Source organism: Triturus cristatus, chromosome 4_2, assembly GCF_964204655.1.
Source record: "Triturus cristatus chromosome 4_2, aTriCri1.1, whole genome shotgun sequence".
Classification (NCBI taxonomy): domain Eukaryota; kingdom Metazoa; phylum Chordata; class Amphibia; order Caudata; family Salamandridae; genus Triturus; species Triturus cristatus.
Window position 1 is genome coordinate 195,960,927 of NC_140586.1, and position 25,379 is coordinate 195,986,305.

The window sequence follows — 25,379 nt, forward strand, 5'->3', positions numbered from 1 at the left end:
GGGCGGAGGGTGGGGTCTAGTCCTTCTCTGGTCATAGATTCTCATGACTTATTTTCGTCTCACCAATTAATGGATACTACAACGCATGCGCAACAATACTCGGGCATATGGTTCAGGGCCTCTGCGATCCGGAATACACCTGATTTCAGTTTTTGTGCCTGTTTAAAATGCCTACTGTACTTCTACTCAGGCATGTAAATTGTTTCACTGCACTAGGCTTTGTACACAGCAATAAACATTGGTTTTATAAAAAACTTTCTTTTTTTTTTTTTTTTTTTAAAGGTTAGCGACAACTGTGCTGTCAAGCCAAACCTAAAAACAAGGAATAGGAAAATATTTTGCTATCGAAGTCCAACCATCCCCAAACAACATGGACCTGAACTTAAGATACTAATGTCCTGGTTTGCCATGTTTATTGGCACTTTTGCGAGGGACAGAGGGTGGGGTTTAGTCCTTGTGTGGTTGATAGGTTGTCCGGACTTACCCTCATCTCCCCATTGAATAAATGACACTACAGCGCATGTGCGCCGCTACTCTGGCTTTGTGCCAGTTTTAAAAGCCAACTGTACTTATACTCCAGCATGTAAAGTGATGCATTGCGCTATGCTTGTACCCGGCAATAAAAGTTCCTTTAAAAACAAAAAAGAGTCAAACCTAAAAGCAAGGAACAGCAACATTTGTGGCTAAAAGGAGAGGTGCTGCCTCCAATCCCAAATTAAGAAAGGAGTTTGTACTTAAGCCTGGGGGCAGAGGGGATGGAAGTTTGCATGACTGGGTCCTAGTGCACTTTTCAAGCACTACTGAAGTCCAATGGTACAGGCCTAGCACTATTGGCGGAAGCTCACTCTGCTGTAACTATAGCCTACAGCACTTACAGCACTAGCTTCCTCGATCAGTGGCTCTATGACCTCAGCGGAGTGTGGTTCCTTAAGCAGTATCCAGTTAGTGCAACACAGCTGCCAGGTAGGTGCTACCGTGTCTTATCATGGGGGTTTTCTTCTGCCGTGCCTGGTCAATGCAACACTACCAGAGCAGTGTGAAGTTTCTCCTGTCCAGCCCACACAGTGTGCACTTCTTCTGGCAGTGCCTGGTCAATGTTACAGAAATCTAAGTGTGATCAGCGACTATATGGTACAGCCTCCCTAGCAGCAAAAACAAGAAAGAACAGAAAGCCGCCTGGTGTAGACAAGGGGGCAACGGTACCAGGAGGGTGAACATAAAGGGGCTGTATGTAGAGTGTAGTCGTGATAACAATTCATCCAAGGGATCTGGGAAAAGTAAACTTTTTTTAAAATTAAATATGTTTTTATGTTTTGTTGAAAAAGTATTTATTGGTAGTACCCTCCCTACTGCTCGCCCATGTAAAGTCCCAAAGCCCCTCCAACCCAATGTTCATGGCTGCACAGCAGCTCAGAAAGGCCGGAACTTCCTCTGAGCCCGCATTATGGCGATCTTCTCCTTGTCTTCCTCAAACTTCCTTCGCAGCTGAGCCAGATCTAGAGTCAGAGAAGATGAGAATATTAGTTAGTGGTCGGAAAGAGCAGACTACACAAAAAATTGAAGTCCAAGCATCAGTTGCTTTCATAAACCTTTTAACAAAAGTAAAGGATTACTTCATTGGCATCAAACAAGCCAAAGACTAGGCTGTTGGCAGAGAACAGCAGTAGATGTGCATGTTGTGGAGCAGCACAAGAGGCGCACCCCGGTAGGCACAAAGAGCACAAGAGGTCCTCATAAGAATATGAAAGGCACCAATAGAAGGATGTTGAGCAGCATTAATTAGAGGGCTGCAAGAGAGCCATCATTACAGAGAAGCAAGAGAGGATCTTATTTAAAAGGCAGCAATAGCTCTTTAAATGTAAGGGACCTAAAGTCTCCCAACAAACAAACCGGAGTCTGGAGTTCTCTTCGACAACAGTATCGGGATATTATTTTCCTCCAGGAAACTCATTTACTGAGTGCAGATCAATTTAGCAAGAAATATACTACCATCTACTCAAATTTTGGAAATACACAAAACTGCACAGCAGGGGAAGCCATGTTTTATTGCAAGAATGACCTGGGAGTACCATTTAGTGAAACTGAACAGGACCATGAACGACAAGTTATTTACTTTTGGTAATGCTCTTTCTGGGACTTACTCTAACTAAAGGTTCCTCATCTTGTGAGCTTATCCACACCCTGAGTAACTTGTTCTTCTGATAGCTACTTCTAACTGGAGATTCATCACCTGGTGAACAGATACCAAAGTAGTACCTGCTAAGATCACGGGTCTGTGGTATGGCTCAGATTAAAAAGTCTTGCAGGACCAAGTGGGCAAAATGTCATGGCTGTTGAGCAACTGGTACCGCGTGAACTTCTGCACGGATGCCCAAGTAGCAGCCTAACAAATATCCAGCCCAGCACTCCCCATGCCAACTGAGTGGTAGCAACCTTGGTCCTTAAGAGGAGTGAGCCCTTAGACATCTGGAGTCTGCTTCTTAGCCAGTCCGTAGCAGATTTTATTGCAGAGGACTATCTAGCGGGAAATGGTTCATTTCTTCAATTTAGAAATCCCCACAAAGAGCTGATCATCCACCCGATGTTCCAGAGCGCAATAAATGTAAAACGGAAGTGCCCTTTGGGTTCTTTTTCTTTTTAAAAATATCTTTATTCAAATTTTTTAACAACAACCTTAATTTCCCCCAGCTCCCCCCAACCCTCCTCCCTTCCCGGACAGACAGGAGTACATACATTTATACATCATGCATTTTGATCGAAAAAGACGGAAAAGAAAAAATATATATATTAAGGTATCCAAAGCTGATTACCAGTTAAACCAACAATTCAGTCCAGAAAGCCAGAAGTCTGTCGCCATAGAATTAGAGGGGACCAAATTTTTAACCCTTTTTTACGTCGCCTAATGCCTTTACATTTATAAATTGCAATTTCGGTATTAGTGACGGCCAGAAATCGAGCCAACCATTGTGGGAAAGTGGGGGCAGAATTATCACGCCATGCTGAGGCAATACATAGCCTGAAAACAGCCATGGCGATAAAGATAAGTTCGTGACCTACCCTGGAATTTCCAGGGTCTATTGCCCCTAATAGAATAGTCCCGCTGGATAGAACAGTAGTGTTATGCAAAATAGTAGATAAAAATTTCCATCTCTCTTGTTTGACCAATTTTAGTCCTGCACAAGTAGAAAAGATATGTATACAGTCGGCCTTATAAAGCATACATCTAGGGCAGCAAGAACTCGGGCCATTGCCCCATTTTGCAATTCTATCCGGTGTGTAGTATAAGAAGAAGCAGGTTTTAAAAAATTGTGCTTTAAGTTTGGTTGACATTAAAATTGTTTGTGACATTTCGTAAGCGTAATTAAACTCTTCGTTGGCCATTTCAGCCTTCTCTAACCATTTCTGTGCAATTTTCTCCATACCATCAGGAAATAAAGCATTAATGTGAGAATAAATGCCCCCAATCGTGTTATTTATATCAGATAGCAATGTGTCTACTAGCTTGATTTTATACTTAACCATCCCCACTGTCTGTCTTATTTTCTGTAACAAAAAATCTCTAATTTGCAAGTATTTAAAAAAATCCCGCCAATCTAAGCTAAATTTGTTTTTTAATTCTTCAAAATAATATGCCCCGGTAGAGGAGAAGAAGCAACCTAAATGGGTAAATCCTTTATTATGCCATTTATGGATATATTTGTCATTAAAAATTTCGGGCAGATCTGGGTTGTTTTTTATAGGTGTATAGAATGACAGTCTTCCAATCCCGAGCAGTTTCCCAACAATTTTCCAAACCTTGAATCCACTAAGTAATGTTTTATGTTTAACTTTTTTGTGGTAGCTGTCATGAAGATGTTTCCACCAGTACCCTCTACTCTCGCTACCTAGGAGTAGTTGAAAAGTAGAAGGTGTATAGGGTGTCTGATCCTCCCCCACCCGACCTTCCGAGTCACTATGCAACAATTCCTTACTGTATAATAGCACGGTTGCCCAGTAGTACGCCTGTAAATTTGGCAAAGCTTGCCCACCCCGATCCTTCTGGAGAGTAAGGAATTTATAGGCCCGCCGTGGTTGTAAATATGCCCATATAAAGCTAGAGAATATCCCTTCCATCGACTTAAGCCAGGGTATGGAAAATTCTAAGCAAATTGCTCTGAACGAACAATGAATTTTAGGGAAGAATACCATTTTAATCACATTAACTCTGCCAATGATAGAGAGATGTAGGTTATCCAAACGTTGTAGATCTTTCTTAATTACAGTTGTAAGTGGTTTCAAATTTGTATTAACCAAGTTATCTAGATCAGATGTAATGCAAACTCCTAGATAAGTGGCTTCTTCCACCACCCGCGAGCCCCTCGTCACACATTTCTTATTTAGCACGATCTGGGTTTTCCCCTGATTGAGTGTATATCCCGATACACCTCCAAATTGTTTCGCCTCATTTTCTATTGCGGAGATGGACGAATTTGGATCGGTGGTCACAATGGCAATGTCATCCGCATAGGCCAGAGTTTTAGTAGGATAGCCTTTTGAGATTATAGGAATCGTCTAATAAAAGAATATATATAAATTGCAAAGAGCAACGGTGAGCAGGGGCAACACTGCCGTGTTCCACGCCCAATTGTCAGCTCTTCTGTTAGACTACCGTTTACCATCACTACAGCCTTAGGATTAACATATAATTTTTTAACTGCTTGAATGTAGCCTCCCTGAATCCCTATTTTGGACATAGCTGCCCATAGGAAGTGCCTGGAGACCCTATCAAAGGCTTTTTCTGCATCTAGTAAAATAAGAGCCATAGGGTCTCCTGCCACTTCCATACCATCAAACAGGGTGATTACTCGATGGATGTGGTTGGTGGTAGACCTACCAGGGATAAAGCCATGTTGGCTCGGAGCGATCACCTTGTGAATTAAGGGGGCTAGTCTATTTGCTAGCACTTTCGCATACATTTTAGAGTCAGTATTGATAAGAGTGATGGGGCGATATGACCCGAGCTGACACAAAGTTTTTTTTTTTTTAGGAAAAATGATTATTTTAGCCCGAGACAAAGACTCTGGGGGATGCCCTCCTTTAAAAATATGAATAATCAGATTAACCAAAGTATTTTTAATTTGATTTAAAAAAAGTGCATAGAATTCCGATGAATACAATCTAGCCCGGTAGCTTTCCCTCTTGGTAGGTCTTTGATTATGCCGATAATTTCATCTTCTGTAGGGGAGACTTCGAATATATTTGCGTCTTCAGCTTCAAATTTAACTAGACTGGATTTATTTAGGTAATCCTCAATACTAGTCTGATCAGTTCCCCCCCATTTCAGAGTATAAATCTTGGTAATATTGCCAGAACGCCTTTCTTATAAGTTTAGGGTCCTCTAATTGGGTTCCAAAGGAATCCTGAATTTCCCGGATTATGTTTATGGTAGCCTGTTGCCTCACACGAACGGCTAGTTGATGTCCAATTTGTTCGTTGACTTCATACACCCTCTCTTTTTGGGCAAGTGCCTTTTTTATTGCTTTTTCTGTAAAAATATTTGTAATTTGAGCTTTAGCGATTGCCACTTGATATTGTGCTTGTTCGATTACTTCACTCCTAGCTAACCTATTGCCCAAGGTGATAGTTAATAAACCTTCTTCAGTCTTCCTCAATTCATTTTGAAGACGCTGCATGGCTTCTTTAGATTGTTTATTAATCTTTAAAGTGTATTGCATAGTCTCACCACGAATCCCGGCCTTTAACGTATCCCATATAGTACTAATTGAAGCACTCCCCTCATTATCGGATAAAAATTTAGGAATCCACTGCCTTATATGATTACAATAATTCTCATCTAAGAGGAGAGATTTCTCAAAGGTCCATGAGTTAGGTGTGCAATTGTGATTACTGATTTCTAGGGAGCAGATAAGGGGGTTATGATCCGATAGGATCCGGGGAAGTTTCATAGTCTGACACTTGGATTTAATTGAATTAGAAATAAAAAAATAGTCCAATCTAGCATGGGAGAGATGAGGGTTAGAAAAATATGTGAACCCAGGGTCAACAGGGTTTGAGGTCTGCCAGCCATCCACTAAGCCGTGAATACTACACATTTGACTTAATGCTTTAAAAACTTTCGGTTTACGACCGGTGTAATGCCAGTGTTCTTTTAGGGACCAATTATTGGGGAGATTTATATTAAAATCCCCGCAAAGTATTAGAGGCAAGGGCCGATGCATTAATTCATTTGAGATCTCTTCAAAAACTGAAGGCTCATCATGATTGCTACCATATATGGCACATAGCGAGAACTTTTGCCCGTCCCCATATTGACATTCTGCGATCGCCCAACGACCAAATTTATCAGCTTTAGAATGGTTAAATGTAAACCCAATTCCTTTAGCTAAAATGGCAACCCCTCTTACCCTGGCCCCTTGTGATGTAGCGCATATCAATCGGTATCGTAGTGTGTTTAAAATGTGCAACTGTGACCCTTCAATGTGCGTCTCTTGTAGACAGACAATGTTTGTACCCCAAGTTTGAAGACCCTCGCCACCATCTGTCTTTTCTTGATATCATTCAGGCCGGAGACATTCATCGATAAAATTCTTAGCAAACCCATCTTGTTATATTAAGGTAATCCAAATCCAAAACCGCCCCTTTTTTGTTTTTTTGATTTTCGTGCATTTGTCCTGTCTGTCCCACACTGCCCCCCCCCCACCCACCCACCCCCCCACCACTTATTGAGGTTACCTGGCACCTACACCTAAAACAAGAGAAAAAGAAGAAAAAGAAACAGAACCCCAAGAGGATATATCCTTATTAAACATCAGCAAAGCACATCATATCAGAAAGGGAATCTGCTGAGCCGCTGAGCCGTTGAGCCCAGCAACGCAATGACCATAATAGCAGTAAATTAATATAGCTATAATTAAACACATGGTTGAAAAGCGTCCTCCTTGTAAAAAAAAAAAAAAAGGAGTTTATCAATCACAACTCAAATTAGTCTTGTTTCGAAAGCTGTTCAAGATATTACTGCGCCTGGATTTCAGATATAAAGCTGTGTACGACTCCCTTGAAAATAATTTTCAGCCTGGCAGGGTTCTGCAGGTATACTTCAGCCCCTAGTTTTTGAAATGGGTCAAAGAGCTGTCGAAGCCTCCACCTGCGCTCCACTGTGGCGTGAGCAAAATCTGGTCTAGTAAAGAATGTTATTCCCTCGAATGTTCGTTTCTTTGTTGGTCGAGCCAGATCAAAGAAGATTTGACGAAGGAGGAAGTTCCCAAAGAACAAGAGCATGGCACGAGGGTGTTTTATGTTTTCCAGGAAAGAGGGGGAATCTATGAACTCTTTGAATTTCCCTATCCAGATCCCATGACTGTAGCTCTGGAAATGCCCCTCTCAATAAGTTGATCATAAACTTCCTGGGATCATCCTTCTCGGCCCCTTGTGGAATTCCCAAGAAGCGAAGGTTGTTGCGTCTGTCGATTTTCTTGCTCCTCCATTTTCCACATCAAATCTTTTACCACTACCTCATGTTCCTCTTGATGCTTCTGGAGTGTAGACACCTCCTTTTCAAGCTGTTCCGTCCTTCCTTCCACCATAGCCATTCGATCCGCTATATCAGCACAGGTTTTTCCAACCTTTCTAACCGCCCCTTGTAGTTTTTTAGCTGCCATGCGGGATCTTCGATTATCTGACTTAACTTCATCCTGGAAGCTTCCGATGGATTGTAGGATAACTGCTAGGGCAGGCTCGCCTTTTGGATCACCATTATCTCCCACTTGCTTGGTATCTTGGGAAATATTACTTGACGGAATTCCCTCCACCGTGATGGCAGCTGGGGTTAGGGTGAGAGGAGTGTTGTTATAGTCCCATTTCAGCTCCCTAGCACTCGTTTCCAGATATATCAGCGCCTCTTTGCGCCAGGCCTCTACTTCTCCTTTTAGGTAGTTTCTTGATGCCTGTTTTTGTTCCTTGGGTATCAGTATTAGGACTACTATACCACTTCTTGTCCTCCTCCCCACTTGATGAAGAGATACTAATATCAGACATATCGGAGTCCTCTGTTAACGATTAGAATTTATCTTGATTATCAGGCTTTTTTGACTCCAACCTATAAGTGTCTGATTGCCGTAAGATACGGGCGGGGGAAGAATGGCGCAGCCGGTAGTATCCTTAAGATCACTAGGGGTGGGCATAGTCAATCAATCAATCACGTCATTTGTATAGCGCACTACTCACCCGGGAGGGTCTCAAGCCGCTGGGGGAGGGGAAAGTTACTGCTCGAACAGCCAGGTCTTGAGCTGCTTCCTGAAGGCAAGATGGTCTTGGGTTCGCCGAAGGTGGGTGGGGAGGGAGTTCCACGTCTTGGCTGCCAGGTAGGAGAAGGAGCTTCCTCCGGTGGTGGCTCTGCGGATGCGTGGTACGGTGGCGAGCGCGTGGCCGGTCGATCGTAGCTGTCGGGTGGGCGTGTAGAAGGTCATGCGGTCGTTGAGGTACTTGGGGCCCAGGTCGTGGAGAGCCTTGTGTGCGTGGGTGAGGAGTCTGAACGTGATTCTCTTGCTAACGGGGAGCCAGTGCAGGTCTCTCAGGTGTCCGGTGATGTGGCTGTGTCGGGGGGATGTCGAGGATGAGTCGGGCGGAGGCGTTCTGGATGCGTTGGAGTCTTTTTTGGAGTTTCGCTGTGGTTCCGGCGTAGAGGATGTTCCCGTAGTCCAGTCGGCTGGTGACGAGTGCCTGGGTGACGGTCTTCCTGGTTTCCGTGGGGATCCATCTGAAGATCTTGCGGAGCATGAGCAGGGTGTTGTAGCACGAGGATGAGACGGCGTTGACTTGTCTGGTCATTGTCACGGAGGAGTCCAGGATGAAGCCCAGGTTGTGTGCATGGTCCGTCGGTTTGGGAGCGGTGCCCAGGGCCGGGGGCCACCAGGAGTTAGTAATTGTGCTATTGATGTCAATTGCTGCCGGGACCACTGGTACCTTAGTAAGGGCTATAACTGTTTGATTAGTGCCATCAGAAATAGGAGTAGTAGGAATAATGGAGCCGGCTAAGGTGGTATGATCCTGCTTGTCGATTAATACAGTGTTTATAGGCCCACTTGCCACCGCAAAACTACTGGAGATTAGAGGTTGTGAACCAATAACCTCCTTAAGTGTTCGTGTGCTGCCTCTTTTCCCCACAGAGTTAGAGGTTAGATTTTTCTCTTCAGGGTTCTTGCACACAACATCACCATCACCATCCCAGTCACCCTTCTCACCCCGATTTTTGTATTTCGTGCAAACATCATCAGTCCTCTTCCCTAGCCGAGTAGGTGCTAGTGAGGAGTTTGTCTGTGTTGATTGAATAGGTACCAGGGCGGGCTTTCCTTTGCCTATTCTCCCCCCCTTGCCTGTCATCCTTACTTGGTCAGTTCGTCGAGAGGTGCATTGGATGAACTGGATGTGCTGAGTGCGCCCGATAATCACAGTGCTGCTCCTGCGCCTTATTCCTGCTCTGCTCCCAGGACGAATGTCACGCAACTCCTGGGCAAGACTTCTCCGCTCCAAACCGCGATCAGACCGCCGGTGAAGCCGCCTTCCGCTCCCGCGCTGAACCAGGGTATCACGCAGGTCGTCTCTCATCCATGATCCTCGAGCCGCTGCGTCCTCACGGTAGGGATAGACTACAACAATGAAACGGAGCAGGGTTAAGTTCAAAGTAAGCCCGTTTCCTTGTCGCATTTTTCTTTTTCTTTTCCAACTCCTTACTCAAAAACTTCCGTTTTGATCCGTAGTGTATAACTGCTGCAACTACAGCTACTGCTGCTTGATAAGATCATTACGAGCGCCTCCGCATCTCAAAAAGCCGTCTCGTCAGGGGAGACTCGGCAGAGCCTCCTCGCGGCGATGTCAGTCAGTCGCCATCTTCCTCGCCCTTTGGGTTCTAAACAAAGAATACTCTCTTCCTCTTTCAAGGGATGAGTCTGGACAAAGAAGGTCGGAAGGGTGAAAGCTTGTCCAAGATAAAGAGGCATCAACACCTTTGGGAGAAAAGCAGCTTGGTTCCTTAACACCCGTATGTCCAGAAAAAAGATGGTATAGGGAAGCTGGACCGTAAGGGCCTGAAGTTCACTCAACAAGCCTGTAGATGTTATCATTACCCTGAAAGGAATTTTTAAAAATGAACAGACGCAATGGAAAACTGAACTGGCTCAACAGAGGTACACATCAGAAAAGTGAGAATCAGATTTAAGTTTTACTGGGGCATCAAAGGGCTTAGATAGAACATCTGCTGTAAACCTTTCAGAAAACACAACACAACGGATGATTTGAGCAAGGGCTCTTGGTCTGGCAATCTTTTTAAAAAGCCACAAGGGCAGACAAGTAACCCATAACTATACACAGAGCAAGAACTTAATGGGTCAAAAACAAAGCAAACACATCTGATAGTTTTGCCTACAACGAGCCACAAATTTGTCCAAGCACCCTGCATACCCAGATTTCATTGAAAGGCACCTGGCTGCCAAAATGAAATCGACCACCTCAGAGGAAGATCAAGGGGAAATCAACTGTTGCTACTCAATCTCCACACACGGAAGAGCAGGTTGCGCAGGCTTGGTGCTAAACCCTGTCCTACTGCTGCCACAAGAGGTTCTCCCAAGACCTCAGCCTGATCAGAGGACAGATGATCAATCCTAGAAGATCCAGGTACCACACACTCCTGGTCCAATCCAGATACACTAGAATGACTTCGGCCCAGTTGTTCCCGATCTTCTTCAGAACGCAGGCCAGGATAGGTAGCAGCAGGAAAGCATACAGGGGTCCCCTACTCCACAAGGTGGAATGCATCCAGCACACAAAATAGCTGACACTGCACATTCTCAAGCAGTGACTAAGATCAAGTCAGGGTTCTTCCCATTGTCGGAAGATGGCTTTGGCACTCTGGTTTTAATTGCCATTTATGACCTGCTAGGTTAAGCTGGTTGACTTAGTCTGCTCTCGCATTTGAAGATCCTGTCAGGTGGTGTACCATCAGGAAAATTCCCAACCCCAAAGAACAATTAACATGGGACCAAGCACCCAGCCCTACCTTACTTGTTGCAGTACCACATAGCGATGGTGTGGTCGATAAAATTCTGCACCAGCCGTCCCTTGATGAAGGGCAGGAAGACTTTCAACATCAAGCTAACTGCCCGCAACTCCAGCAATTGATGCAGAAGTGGGTCTCTTTTGGATACCAGAGTCCTCTGTCTCTAGCTCTCTCAGATGACCTCAAGAAGTCAATAGCAATGCATCCATCACCACTGTCAACTCTGGTTGGAGTAGGGAAAGAGGTCTGCCGCTGGTCCAACTGTGGTTGAGCTGTGGTTGAGCAGTCACCATTGCAAATCTTAAGCAGTCTCCAGCAACACCCTCGATTCTGGGCCAACTGAAGCTTCTGATCTTATTGCAAAGCTTGCATGGGCCATCTGGCATGATCAGCGAGCAGGATGCTAGTAGGGCAAGAAGCCTCAGAACCATCCTCACTGAATTCCAGGACATGGCTGAAACATTGGGATCATAGCTTGAATGTACTGGACTCACTGGCCCAGAGAAAAGGAGGCTTGTAAGAGCATCATATACAGGATAGCTCCGATAAAGGGGAGGCTCTGTGAAGGAGTCAGGTGTGATTTTGGCAGGTTGACCGACAACCCCAATGATGTCAAGAGGTTTGCCGTTGTCTGAAGGTGATCTGTAACTAACTGTGACAAGCCTGCCTTCACCAGCCAGTCGGTGAGACGGGGGAAGACTGGCCCACCAACCTCCGAAGATGGGAAACAACCACTGCCATCACTTTTGAGCGCGTCCCAGGGGCACTGGTGAAGCCAAAAAAGAGCAGGGTACAAAGAAAGTTGTTTTCACTCACTATGAACCACAGGTACAGTCTGTGGGCCCGCAGGATGGTGATATGAAAATAAGAATCCTGCGGTTCCAGCACCACTTTTTAGTCTCCATGACAGAAAACCTGGGCATGGGTGAGCATTTTGAATTGATCCTTGCACAGGAAGGCACAGAGAGTGAAGATCTAGAATACAGTGGAGGCCTCGTCCTCGTTTTGTAGAAAGAATTAGCAGTAATAGCACCCAATCCCTACTTCCAAGGCCGGCACCTTCTCTAAGGCTCCTTTCACCAAGAGAGCCTGCATTTCCTCACATGAAACGGACATATGGTCCTCTGAGAATGGTCTGATGTAGGCAGACTGAAAAAGAATGGCACGGTGTAGCCCTGTTGGACAATCAGCAAGACCCATCAGTCAGTTGTAATGTATTGCAACCCCTGGAGAAAGTGTCTGATCCTGCATCCTCCAGGATGGTGTGGGTGGAGGATTGGGATCAGCTCCGCCCTTGTAGGGCATCAAAGCACCATGGTGGTTCCAATAACCCCACAGAGACAATCTGTGGCATCCAGGCCTGTGGGGTTGATGAATTTTGACGTATCCCGACCATCTTGAATGGTCTGGGTTAAGGAAGCATGTAAGTTGTCTGGGACCACAGGTAATATCTCACCCACCATGTCCCTTAGCGATTGGATGTAGCAATCGCGCACACACACGGAGCTTGCATTAACCAACCTAAAAAACAAAGAGGCTGGGTGAAAACTATATACGCCGACCAAATGTATGCACCCGTTTTGACTTCCATTCAGGAGGAGTGGTTGGGAAGGAGTTAAGTGGTCATTGTACTGGTGTACAACTCCACCGCCAGACTTTTCAGGGGCTGAATGAAGAGTTAAGATATCCAGGTCGACTGGAGAAGATTTATGGCAGCTGGCGACTTGTCAGTTGACTGGAGGGCCGGAATATAATTTAGGCCAAGTGTCACACAGTGTCTCAAGGGCTTCATTGACTGGCAAAAGAGGGTCAGTCAGTGCTTCGCCAAGCATCCGTACGTCTATTGACACATTCAGCTTTACCTCCATAGTTGGGAGGTAGAGACCAAGAACCTCAGCAACCCTCCACAGTGTCAAAAGAATTACTGTCATCTGTTGCTGGTCCAAGGAAAGAAACCAACACAGTATCAGGTGTCCAACCCACTGGCACCCCGTAGGCCCATGTACCAGTTGTCCTCATAGGATTAAGGCAAACTCTTACAAAAACAACAGTTGATGAACAGAATGTATAACAATGTCATACATTCACCCCAGTACAGAGGCAAACTCTTCCCCGTCTGCACGAATATCCTCTCCTTAAGACTGGCTCTGATCAGAGCCACAAAATTGGTGTAATGTCAGAGTGTGTCTGCATGAATCCTATCCGAGTTTGACAGATTAATTATAGGCTGCAGAATATCAAGATCTGGACGTGTCCCAGGTCAAGTTCAAGCTGAAGCCGGCTTGGATTAGGACAGTACGATAGATTGCAGTTCCTGGTCTGGCGCCTGTGCTGCCATCAATGCTTGAGAGGCCGTCATGGAGAAATTAGTTCAGGGGGCCCAGACCGTGCCTAGGGCAGATCTGGGGTTTCCTGCAGATCTTAGGGGGCTTAAGGCATGCCAGTGGGAGCCGGAAGCATACCAAAGATGTGCAGCGTGTCTTATGAAAAGATTCCCTGAGGAATGTATTAAGCTATCTGGCAATAACAGTTCCAATAATGCAGGAGTCACTCTCAGTGAAGCAACAATCATTGTGCATTAAAATAATTGATTGACCGTCCTTGGTAAATTATATGCATATGACGACCAGGTTGTGTCTAGTCTAGCCAGAACACACAGTGTTCTGAGATTAGCATAATTGATGCATAGTTTATTTTTTATTTTTAAACAAATTTTATTGGTTTTCAAGGTACCATTCGGACAAGCCCAGCGAGCATCAAGCATGTAAGAAAACATTATACATTAGCAAGGCACCATATATCATCCCCAGCGAAGTCTGCAGAACAGCAGACCCTAACCCCCCTCCTCTTCCCCCAACCACGCACCATACATCATCATTACATTATCATGTAATTGTATTGCAATCTTGCCCCTTGTACCTCTACACTACACCATTGTCATATAGCGGTGAATTGCTCACAACCAACCTATCTATTGGTTCAGAGGGAGCTACTGACCCCAGAAGTGACAGGTCTATGCCACGATACGCGGCCCATCTTGCCCATATCTTTTTGTGTTTTTGTGGACAACCCCTAGCCTGAAATACTGCAACTTCAGCGGACAGGCACCTGTCCATTGCTTTCTTCCAGGTACCAATGCTGGATGCGACTGTTGTGCAATATTGCGTTTCGCTAGTGTAAGCCCTAGAAACAATAAATGCCGTTTATATCTGTTTCCCCCCCCCCGATGTCTTCAGTACTGTGTAGGAGTATCGAACGGGGGTCGGCAGGAATGCACCAGGCCAGCACCTGCCCCAAACAGGATCTTATGCCCAACCAGAGTGTTGCAGAGCCGTACAGGTCCACACCGTGTGGAGAAACAACCCCTCCTCAGAATCACAACGTAGGCACATAGGGGACTGGACAGCCCCCATCTTGTAGAGACGTAAACGTGTATAGTAAACCCTGTGGAGATATTTGAACTGGATCAGACGATAGCGGGCAGAAACCGCAGAGTATCTGGGGCTCGCCTGTGCCTTAGTCCAGTCATCATCCGTCAGTATGGGCACATCAGCCTCCCACGCTGCCCGGGTTCGGTGTAAAGTGGTCATGGAGTGAGTAGTCAATGTTTGATAAATTTGACGGATCTTATGGGCTCCCAAGTCCCCCATGAGCAGCCGGCCCTCCAGCGGATGAAACTCCGGGAGATTTGTGATGTCTCTTATCAAAGGGGATAGAGCATGTCGAAGTTGCAAATACCTGTGAAATTGCGTTTTGTGGAGGTCGAAATCGGCCTGAAGTTGCTGAAAGGATTTGAGTGTGGATCCCAACATAAAGTCCCCCAACACAGATCCCAATGTCATCCCACCTGCGAAAACCTGCCAAGGCCACGACTTGCCGAAGGTGTGTGCCGTGCCACAGAGGCGTAGCCCCGGTGAGCTTGCCCCACCATCTCATCTGTCAGATCGCTCGCCTCCAAATCTGAATGGTTGTCCTACATGCCGGGGGGAGGTCCATCAGAGGCGAGGAACTGTATAAAAAGTGAAGTAGCGGGGTTTCGGCCATGAAGAGGCGTTCCACAGCATACGCTGGGTCGGATTGCGAGCAGTACCACCAGTCATTTATCACCAAGAGATGCGAAGCCTGATAATACGCCTGTACATCTGCCGCAGCTATCCCCCCCCCACAGTAGGTAGATTGAATACAGGTCGAAAGTGCAACCCGGACCACTCCACTTCCCCAGAGAAACCTATTGAGTAGAGCAGTCATTTGACGAAACCAGGAAGGGGGAATTGAAAAGGGGTAGTTTTGCAGCCTATAGAGCAGGCGAGGCAAAGACACCATTTTGAAAATGGCCAATCTGCCATACAACGAGAGAGGGAGCTGGGACCACACCGCCGTCTCATCCTGAACGCAGGCAGCAGCGGCGCAATGTTCTGCGACCACGCCTCATGGGGGCATCGCGTAATAACTGTCCCAAGGTACCGGAAGCCGGAATCCGCAACCACCAGCCGCGAGGCCCACGCCTGAGACCGCTGGTCCCCGCAAATCGGAAACAAAATGGATTTGGAAGGGTTAGCGCAGAGTCAGGATGTCTCCCCGAAAACCCTCAGAATCTGCAGCACTTGGGGCCCGGAGAACCATGGATCCGACATGAAAAACAAGGCATCAAACGCGTAAAGACCCCTTAAACCAGAGTCCAAGCGGACCCAGGCAGCCAGGGGCTCGATAGCCAGTGCGAACAGCAATGGAGAAAGCGGACAACCCTGCCATGTGCCCCTCCTAATGGGGATAGGGGGCAGAGCAATGGCCAGCCACTCGGAACGATGCAGTGAGGTCCGTATAAAGCAATTGCACGTAGGCCCGATATTGGGGGCCCAAGTTGACCGCCTCCAAAAGCTTAAAAAGGTATGTCCAGCTTAATGAATCAAACGCCTTATCGATATCGGCCAACAGGACAGCAGCAGGACGTCCCAGACGGTGAGCCTCCGCCACCGCGTTATGTACTCATCTGATATTATGTCTGGTGGAGCGCTGTGGCATGAAGCCCGACTGGTCGAGGTGTACCAACTCCCGTATACAGGTGCGGAGGCGGTCCGCCAGAATTTTCCCTAGCAGTTTGGGCTCGAAGTTTAGCAGAGAGATGGGGCGGTAGGATGTAGGATCCCGTGTCATCCGGTGGACGGCCGGTTTTAGAAACACAAAAACTTCCGCGTGTCTCCAGTCCGGAGGGAGAATACGCTGCTCCGAGGTGTCATGAATCACCTCAAGTAAATGAGGCCCCAGAGTCTCTAGATGAGGCCGCAGAAAATAACATGGGAACCTGTTCGGGCCCGGCGCACGGCCAGGGTGGACGTTGGAGAGAGCTGACCGCAGTTCCTCCAACGAGATAGGCTCCTCTAAGGCCTCGCGCTGTTCGTCCGATAAGCGGCGGGGAAAGATAACCACTAGAAAGGCATCTATGAGGGGTTCGGAAATAACCTCCCGTACTTCATATAAAGCCGCGTAAAAGTCAGCTAAGGCCTGAACAACCTCCTCTGGGGATGTACATGTAACCCCTGAAGGCGACCGCAAAAGGGGTACCTGCGTCGGGGCCACCCTAGCCTGGCAGAGCCTATGGAGCATTTGGCTAGACTTATCGCCCCATTGGTAGATCCTATGCTGGTTGGCCAGCCAGGCCTCCTTGGCACAGTGTGTGGGCTTGATGGAGTATTTGTATGCATAGTTTATTTTAAAGTACATTGTACCTTATTTGGTTAAGACATTTACAAAAACAGACCTTTTAAAGATGCTTGGCATGGCCTCACATTTTGCGAAAGACCAAGCAACCAGTGCAAAGTCGCGGGTGTGTTCAAAGCCAAGAGAGAGAATACAGCGTGCTTCACAGAGCAGAGCAGCGCATGCGTGCTGCCTGTAGTTTTGACCTAAAAAGGAGCCTGCGTGGGGCATAAAAAAATATATTGGAAACATTTTGCTTTTTACTTGGATAGATTACTCTCTGTGTACCGGATTTCCGTAGCACGCCGCTATTGTGCTTACATGTCTAATTACACTGCAGTGAGATACCACAGCATTTTAGCTGTAGACTTAACTGCTACCAGCTTTCTACGTTTTGATTTCGGACATCTGTCCATCTCACCCTTGAAACACCCTCATCAGCCGACTTGGAATTATCACCGGCAAAGCATTCGTACCATTACTAATATTGCTATCCCACAGCCCTGAGGAAGTCGCGGATCACTCCCATGGCGACGAAACACGTGTCGGCTGGTTTTCCTTTGTTCGTTTGAATAATAAAAACAGGATTCAACACACTGGAGATGAACATTGACATTTCTTTGAATTTTCTAATATTGTCACTTGATTGACACCTTGTTTACGTGTGCCCAGGACTTATATTTTCATTGAATTGTGTAGGGTTTTACCCCACACACATCTAGGGGTTTTAGGGAATATCCCCTTACCCGGCAGCACCGTACATGTACCTACTCATACGATCATTACTAATAGTGCGTTCACATAGCAGTGCGCTTATATCCCTGAGTCACTAAAAACCCTGTAGACATATTAATAGGAAGGTGTTAATGGCACCACAAGAGTAGGGGGTTGAGAAACTAGTTTGACCAGATATTTTGTAGTACTGGCAGGTTTCCCACTGGCGCATCACGTAGTGGTGGATTCACACAGAGCGAGCATTATGGAGTTAAGCACTTTGGGATGCTGCATGACTGGAGAAAGACCCTAACCACCAAAATTTATATATTTCGATATTACTAAAACTCAAACAGATATTTGGGATAGAATAGGTCTGAGAGAAAGTCTCACCATTTATTATAAGCCGTACTTCTCATCGGCTCAGAAGGAGAGAGTTCTGTGGGGTGGCGACAAGGGGCTGTCACACCTTAAAGGACGTATTTGTTACAGGCCAGATTAAAATATCTTTTACATTCCATGAATGTTTTAAAGTCACAGACCATGACAGGCTCCAATTCGCCCAAATCACACTTTGGGTTATACAACCACCTAACAAGGAAGCAGCTACTAGCAGGTTGTCCCCCAAGAAAGGTTTATGATGGTATATGACACAACAAGAGTGTTAAATTACACCATTTTCCATTTTAAATGAAAGGAAAGCTAATCTATAACAACCGGAATGGCAATGGACTTGTGAAATGGAAAAAGCGATTAATGAGGTTGCAGAGAGGCAAATACAGCGGAACATAAGACTCCCAAACTGTACAACATAGGGATTCATCAGATGAATAATGCTGTGCTATCTTGCACCCAAAAGGCTAAAGAATTTGTACCGTTAAACCACTGTGTACAGATAACAACCTTATGGAAAAGAGGTCTTCAACACCATCTATTGGGAACGGTTTAGAGCCTCATTATGGCACAATGGAAAAGGAGTATTCTTCTAGTCACATTATGCTCATGCAAATCAGAAAATTCCCTATGCTTCCAGTTGTTACCTTTCCCTGCTCTCCCAACATGTAAAACATTTGAAATAGCACCTCAAATAGCTGTCCCTCTGTCATTCTTAAGCAAAACATTCTGCCTGAACAACCAATGCCATGTCTTTTGCATTTACCACAATAAGAAAAATATTCTTGCTGTCTTTTCTGTGATGAATGTTGCTTTTTTAAGGTCGAGCCTAGCAGCGCGCATGTGCTGCTTTGCAAGGTTTCTTGTATCTACTCTGTGTGGGTCTGACTTATCCCACATATTGGATTGGCTTTTGCGTGTGTCTTTCTATAATGAAAGCATGCAAATGGCTAAAGATGGGTGCATGTCCCACCTCTTTTGAAATGTTCACTCCCATGGAGTTTAGCCTTGGGAGCGAGCAGCGGCGCGCAGTGCCTCCTTGTTTATTTCCCGCTTTCTGCCAGGACATTAAAACACAGAAGGAGGAATCACAATAGACCCTCTTTTTAAGACAACCTGACGATCTTCCCACCATTGCAGTGTTACACAAACGGAGCGGTGTACTGCAAGAACCACTGAATGTGCATTGCGTTTGAAACACACTGCATTTCTCTAACGGAACCACGTTTCATGTTGTGGTTCAGCTGCAGTAACGCCAGTGCAATGAATTGGAAGTGCTGTGTAATATTTAGTATCCCATCAGGTTTGTGAAATCTCTGCCCTTCTTCTAGTTTTAGGTTTCCTTCCTCACTATGCAGAACGCCAACCTCAGTGCTACCATCCAAGCACCGTCCTTCACTGATAGGAGTGTCTTAATCTTCCAGAGGATAGCGATGTTGCTATGCATTTTAAACCAGCACTTGTTTTAATAGCACCCATATGCCAAAATTGCCGTTTGGTATTTGTTCGAGGGATCGTTCTTTTCTGAAAAGGCATATTTTTATCTCAAGGTCAGTATGTGTCCATTTGCTTTTTCACCAAGTAAATATGTCAATGCGTGAGTAGCTACCATATTATGTAGATGACACTCCTGGGTTTATTCTGGCTCTGAACCTGCAGCTTATCAGCAAAATGTGTTGATTGTGCTCCTATCTGACTGAAAAACCAACTGTGTTTTGCAAAGTAAAAAAATCATTTATCAAGCATCCCGCTAGCCAAAACATTGCTTTGCCATGATTCTGAACTGCTTAGTTTCGTTTCACTTTTATTGAAGCAAGGTTTGAGTATGCTCTTTAATAGAGTGCTTCTTCCCATATTTTTGATGTTTCGAAGCACTGTAGTTTTTCTTTTAGCTCAATTGAATAGCTCTCTCTCATTTTGGCAAACTCAAACGGAGGGAAGGCTGAGCGGACTGCCAGGATTCGAATGAGTGATCTGCAGGTGACAGCTGATGCCCGTGGTCAGTGAGCCACTTTGTCATTGTATCTGGATTTAACTCTTCACTAGAACAACATTGCAATTGGCCTCCTCATTACAGATGGTCTTTGTTTACCCCCGTTAGCTGACACAAAACTGCAGCATCATGGCTGCAGCACTCCTCCACACAAGATGTGCTCACGTAGTTGGAACAAACATGTGTGTGCCTAAACACACCCGCTTTCACTGCTCAGCGCTTCATGCAATGCAGCCGCCACAATCGGCTCGGACACCCACCAGCTGGCTTCCATTACTGCCAGTAGTACAAGGAAATGTTCCTCCTGCCCTTAGTCTGTGCTTCTTTTTCCAGGATACTCTTATTTTATTCTTTTTGCCCATATGCACTATTCATCACTTGTTTCCATTTACTGACACATTGACATGACTGTCTCATTAGGAGATGTCAGTAACCGTGTAGATTGTACATGCCGGTCCTTCCACCTGGCCTGTGACATCCAGAACAGTAATTATTTAAAGCAGACAACCTTTCATAGGTACATTCCAACACTTTTAGCGTCATTTGACATTACGTCTGTCTATTCACTTGCATCATCAGCAGGAGTTAGTTGAGGGAAGCATAAGATCCAGGATGATATTATGCTTGTCTAAACACTTATAAGGTCCAAAAGGCCAGACCTATTGGCTATGCCAATGCTTGTTTTTTTGGTTGTCACATGAACAAACCAAAATGGCTTAGTTTCACAGCCTGGATCGTGGGTGACTTCCTAGGTGACATTCCTGGTCGAAAATGCAAGGATGTTCATGCAGCCAACACACATGCACATTAACCCTGATCTGCTGCTCCTTATAAAAAAGGCAGAACCGCTAGTGTAAGACCATGCTAGAAAACCCTGAGTGGTGGGACAGTTAGTGAACCTCTCACTCCAATATCACAGGGACGCCTAGCCTTACGTACCTCAGTCAACCCTCTACCCCCCAGTCAATAAATCCGATTGTACGGATACAAAAATCTTGATGTCTGGTCACAAGGGTTCTTCCTATGAGAAATCAGATATCAGTCCAGCAGCAAGAAAGAAGTGATCTAGGGTCGAGCACAGGAGAAACCATAGCGGTTCACATCTGTTAACATGGTTTCTTGCACGCAAATTCACATGAAGTCCTACCACTACTAAACAGGTGCCAAAGTGGCATAAATTGGATCCTATCTGGTTGCTGTCAGTATCATAGCTAATGACTAGGAAGATTTTTCTGCAATAGAACAGAGTGGCAATAGACATTTGTCCAGTTTGGGCCCAGTCTAGGCATTTGGGGGCTTAAAAGAGTGTCAGTTCTGGCACACCAGCCTTTTCAACTCGTGTCATTACCCTAAGGATATGGAAGATGGATTTTCAAAGCACCTGGAGTAAGCTTCACTTCTAATTTAGCAAACGCCTATTGGGTTTTTGCTGAAAAACAAAGGCCTTCCGAGGATACACCTTTGGAGCACCTTATTATGGATTCTGCTGCAAGAAACCAACATACAATTCAGGTAGTAAATTGATTACAAGGTAATTGTTTAGTTTTAAACTGGCTGTGAGTGTACATTGTACTGGGATGAGTGTAAAAAGATTAAAAAGGAGGGGAGGCACTATAAAAGTAAGTGGATTTGGAAAAAAGATAGGGTGAAGGAGAAATTCCAGCAAGTGGGTGCATATATTTAGAACAGCAGCAGACGTGAGATGTGGTGGTGGGGGGGGTTTGAAAAGGTTGGTAAGTATGTATGAGGCAGATGATCATCTGAAAGAAAGGGAGAAAGCAACCGAAATGGGGGTTCTCCTAAGCATCTGGAAAGAAGGGCCTTGAGTATCTGGGAAGGGGAATACAGCATCTGGAGAAGGAGCGGGAGCATCAAATAAGGGAAGCAAAGTATCTGGAGGTACCAGTATCTGGATGGGGAATTTCTAAAATACGTGTAAAAGACAAGAGCAGTACTGTGCAACTCACGTTCTCGTTTGTTCTCGCGGTGTTGCCACGCATAGAAATTAAGCAGCTCCTTATTCGCTCGGCGCCGTTTCTCACGCTCCAGCACTTTTAAGTTGGCTACCTCAGTGCGTGGGATACCTGGTCGTCGCCCCTTCCGTGTCACCTTTACCCAGCCATCCTCGTCCGGTACACCTTCCTCCTCCTCAGCTTTTGCCTCCTCCTGTAGGCATGAAAAACGAGAAAGGCACATGTTTAGGGACTGTTTTCAGGGCAGTAACTAGAGTTGTCAGCTTCTACACACCTCTCAGAGCAGAAAGTGTGCAGCTGTCTTAACATAGCAGGCACAATAAAAATAAAACTGATCATTGCAGTGAATGGGAATCGCGCAATGGTATTGTACCTAGTGTATTGTTGTTTTAAAGGTCCAGCATGGCCGTGACATTTAGGACCAATGTGTTGTCCATCTTGGAATAGTAAAACAATGATACACTATAGACATACCATTCCATGATGGTCACTTGGTTTAGAAGCAGTGGCAGCGCGGGATGAGAAGCACTGCAGGTGAAATGAGCAACAAGCAAGTGGCCCATTAGCACTGTCGAGTGAGCTGTAGTAAGCGCTAAAAAAATAAATAAAAAGAACAAAAGGAAAAATGAAAAGGGACCTACGTAAGGAAAAAATGGAAAACCAAAGGACTGGTACACCAGCCCGGTCACTAAAGTACATTAATTTTCAACTGGATGTGCACATGATCAGACAAATGCTGTCACTCGTAGGGCAAGAGAGCGAATGGCTGAAGTGGGTAAACCCATATTACCCTTATGTAGTACAGTGTCACAAATAGAAGCAGGGTGCAAATGACACTCATACAGACCAATGGCAGGAAAGGGCTGACCCGCACTATCTTTATATCTATAGCTATATATCTATATCAATCCCCACACATATACAACACAGATGTATATAAAATATTTTTCATCACAGGATCCTGGCAGCCCACTATGCTGGTCTGGCCTTCCTAATAGATTCTAATAAGAATTATTACAGTGTGAATCTATCCCATGGATTTGTAGGATACGTTGAAGGGAGTAATCCACACAAAAACTCATGCCTTCAAAGGAAATCACAGAGATTTCATGTAACGTACAAGTCATCAGGCTTTAATACACCGTAAAAACAATCTGCTCTTTAAGGCCAACTTGCTTAAAGATAGAAGTTTCATAATAAATACATTGGGCTTACGGCCTTTACTGTGATTTTTCATATTAAACTGTTTTGACCCATGGCATCTGAAATAACTATGCCAATGAACCAATCAGGTCCATAGCCTATATTAAGGCTTGACACCATTGCCAACTTAGACTTACTGTACTGAGCATACATTTTCCTACAAGGCAACCAGGTATACCCCAATAAAATTAAAAAGATGTACAAAGTAATTTAATATCCTTGCTAACAAAGTAGTAGGGATTAGCGTAGTGCAAATCTATCCTTGCGGTTTGTCAGAGAAGGCTGCCAACAGTTGTGAGATTCCTCGTGACAGATTACCCACTTACAGGCTTTAGCACAGTATTATGACAATAGACCTTTTGCTATTAACACGTGCTTTTCACAATAAGTAAGCCAGACCTACTTGCTTCATCATAACTTTTCATAGTAAATAGATCAAACCAATGGAAATGGACATACCTTTTCCCAATTAATCAATAAGGCCCATGACCTTTACAATTGGTTTGATAGCACAACCAACGCAGGACTACTGAAGTGTGCATAAACTAGCAACCATCATGCTTAGCATTATAAAATTACAAACCTATGCAAAATTGCAGTTTGCAAAACACTTTCAATAGAGCCCAACAAGAATCATCACAGTTAAAACCTTCTACCCCTTGGGGTTTGTTAGACTGGGTGACCATCAAAGACCTTGCCTACTACATTAGGCTGTAAGATTACATGTAAAAAAAAGTGCCAGTCTACAGCCTGCAACCAGTGTGACAACAATCCACTGTTAAAGGCCTACTGGCTTTCACAAATGTTCTTCACAATAAACAAGCCAAGCCTACTGCCTTTGTCATAACTTCATAATAAACTCACATCTTCGGACACAACCTTTCCAGTGAACCAGTCAAACTTTTAACCTTTATCACTGGCTTCTCACCGTAATCAACTCAGAACTACTGTACTCAGGGCAAAGTTTTCCATAGGGCAGCCATGAGGAATACAGTCTCAGAATTACAAATGTACACAATGAGAACAATAGAGTCACAGAAATTAAGAAATTTGAGTTAAATAAATTTCAATTCCACTGCTCCCGGTGTAAGCAGGAACATTCTTTATTCGAATTCTTCTTTGTTAGACATACAGGTGCAGCCTACGCGTTTCGCCCAACAACAAGGGCTTCTTCAGGGCACTCTAAATAGTGTCTAACAAGAAATATTTACAATGGAACGCCATATTCATAGTACAAATCTAAAGGTCCTCTGTGCCTTCAACTCAGTCATTCTTTAGAAACTGTAGATGCATTCACAAAATCGTCAAAGTCTTGATTCCGTTTGATACTAAAATGTATTTCAGACGTCACTAAACGGTGAAGATGAAGGAGCAGACATAACTCATGTGTCCATTAACCAGTTTCGTCAAGCAAGTTCGCATGTTCCTCAAACTGTCAGAGAAATCCTGGCAGGATAAACCTTCCCACAAGCCAAAAGTGCAACACCAGCACTCTTTTTCGGCCAAATCAAACTCTGTACTCAAATGAACCAGAATGTGGGTGGAGTTGAATTCCCTCTCTCAGTAGTACTTCTGAAAGCTCTTTTTCTGTTGATCACATAAGGAATAGCCAGACATAACAAGCAATGAAAATGCCAATAGGTCTGACTTCACTGTGCTACACTCAGAACTCTCTATAGCATGACGCTCACTCTGAATCACTCTGAACTCACAAACTATGGAGCCTGCACTCATACGCCTCTCAACAAACACACAAGTTGCACTTACCCTGTAGTCACACATCACGCACCCACCAGCACTCAGACACTGCTCACGTACCTCTCTCTATGCGGTCACATACCACTAACACAAACTTCATCCTAACTGCTCATTTTTCACTCACCCTGCACACTCCTACGTCTCACTCTACACTCACACAACTGCTCACGCTACTGACACACTGTTCACCTTCTACTCACACACTGCACCCACAAACCTCACACCTTCCAATCGCACACCACTAACCCTGTGCACACACACCATTTACCTTGCAGTTACACTGCTTGCATACTTCTCAGCTTGCACTCATCACTAACATAACTTATTCTTACTGCTTAACCAGCACTCACTTCACACATTCAAATATCCCTCACCCTGTGCTCACCATACACACACATGCACTGCTCACTCAGCATATGCATTCTGCACGGACACCACTCACACAGCACTAACACACCTGTTATCCATCACACACACCTATCACTCTGCACCTACACTCTTCACATATCTCTATCACCTCACACACCACTAATACTGCTCAAACTGCACTCGCATGCATCATCCCATTCACATACGCACTGCTCACCGTGTACAGCCA

General features: G+C 45.1%; 1 protein-coding gene across 1 annotated transcript in view; it reads right to left on the reverse strand.

The window, feature by feature from the left end:
- Positions 1 to 1,303: 1,303 nt before the first annotated feature.
- Positions 1,304 to 25,379, reverse strand: part of RRP7A (ribosomal RNA processing 7 homolog A) — a 72,221-nt gene continuing 48,145 nt past the window's right edge. The window contains exons 6-7 of the mRNA XM_085600066.1: positions 21,815 to 22,013; positions 1,304 to 1,496 (exon numbers count right to left, since the gene is read on the reverse strand). Of these exons, the coding sequence (XP_085456192.1) occupies positions 1,411 to 1,496; positions 21,815 to 22,013 (285 nt within the window). The 3' untranslated portion in view covers positions 1,304 to 1,410. The remainder of the gene's footprint in view (positions 1,497 to 21,814; positions 22,014 to 25,379) is intronic.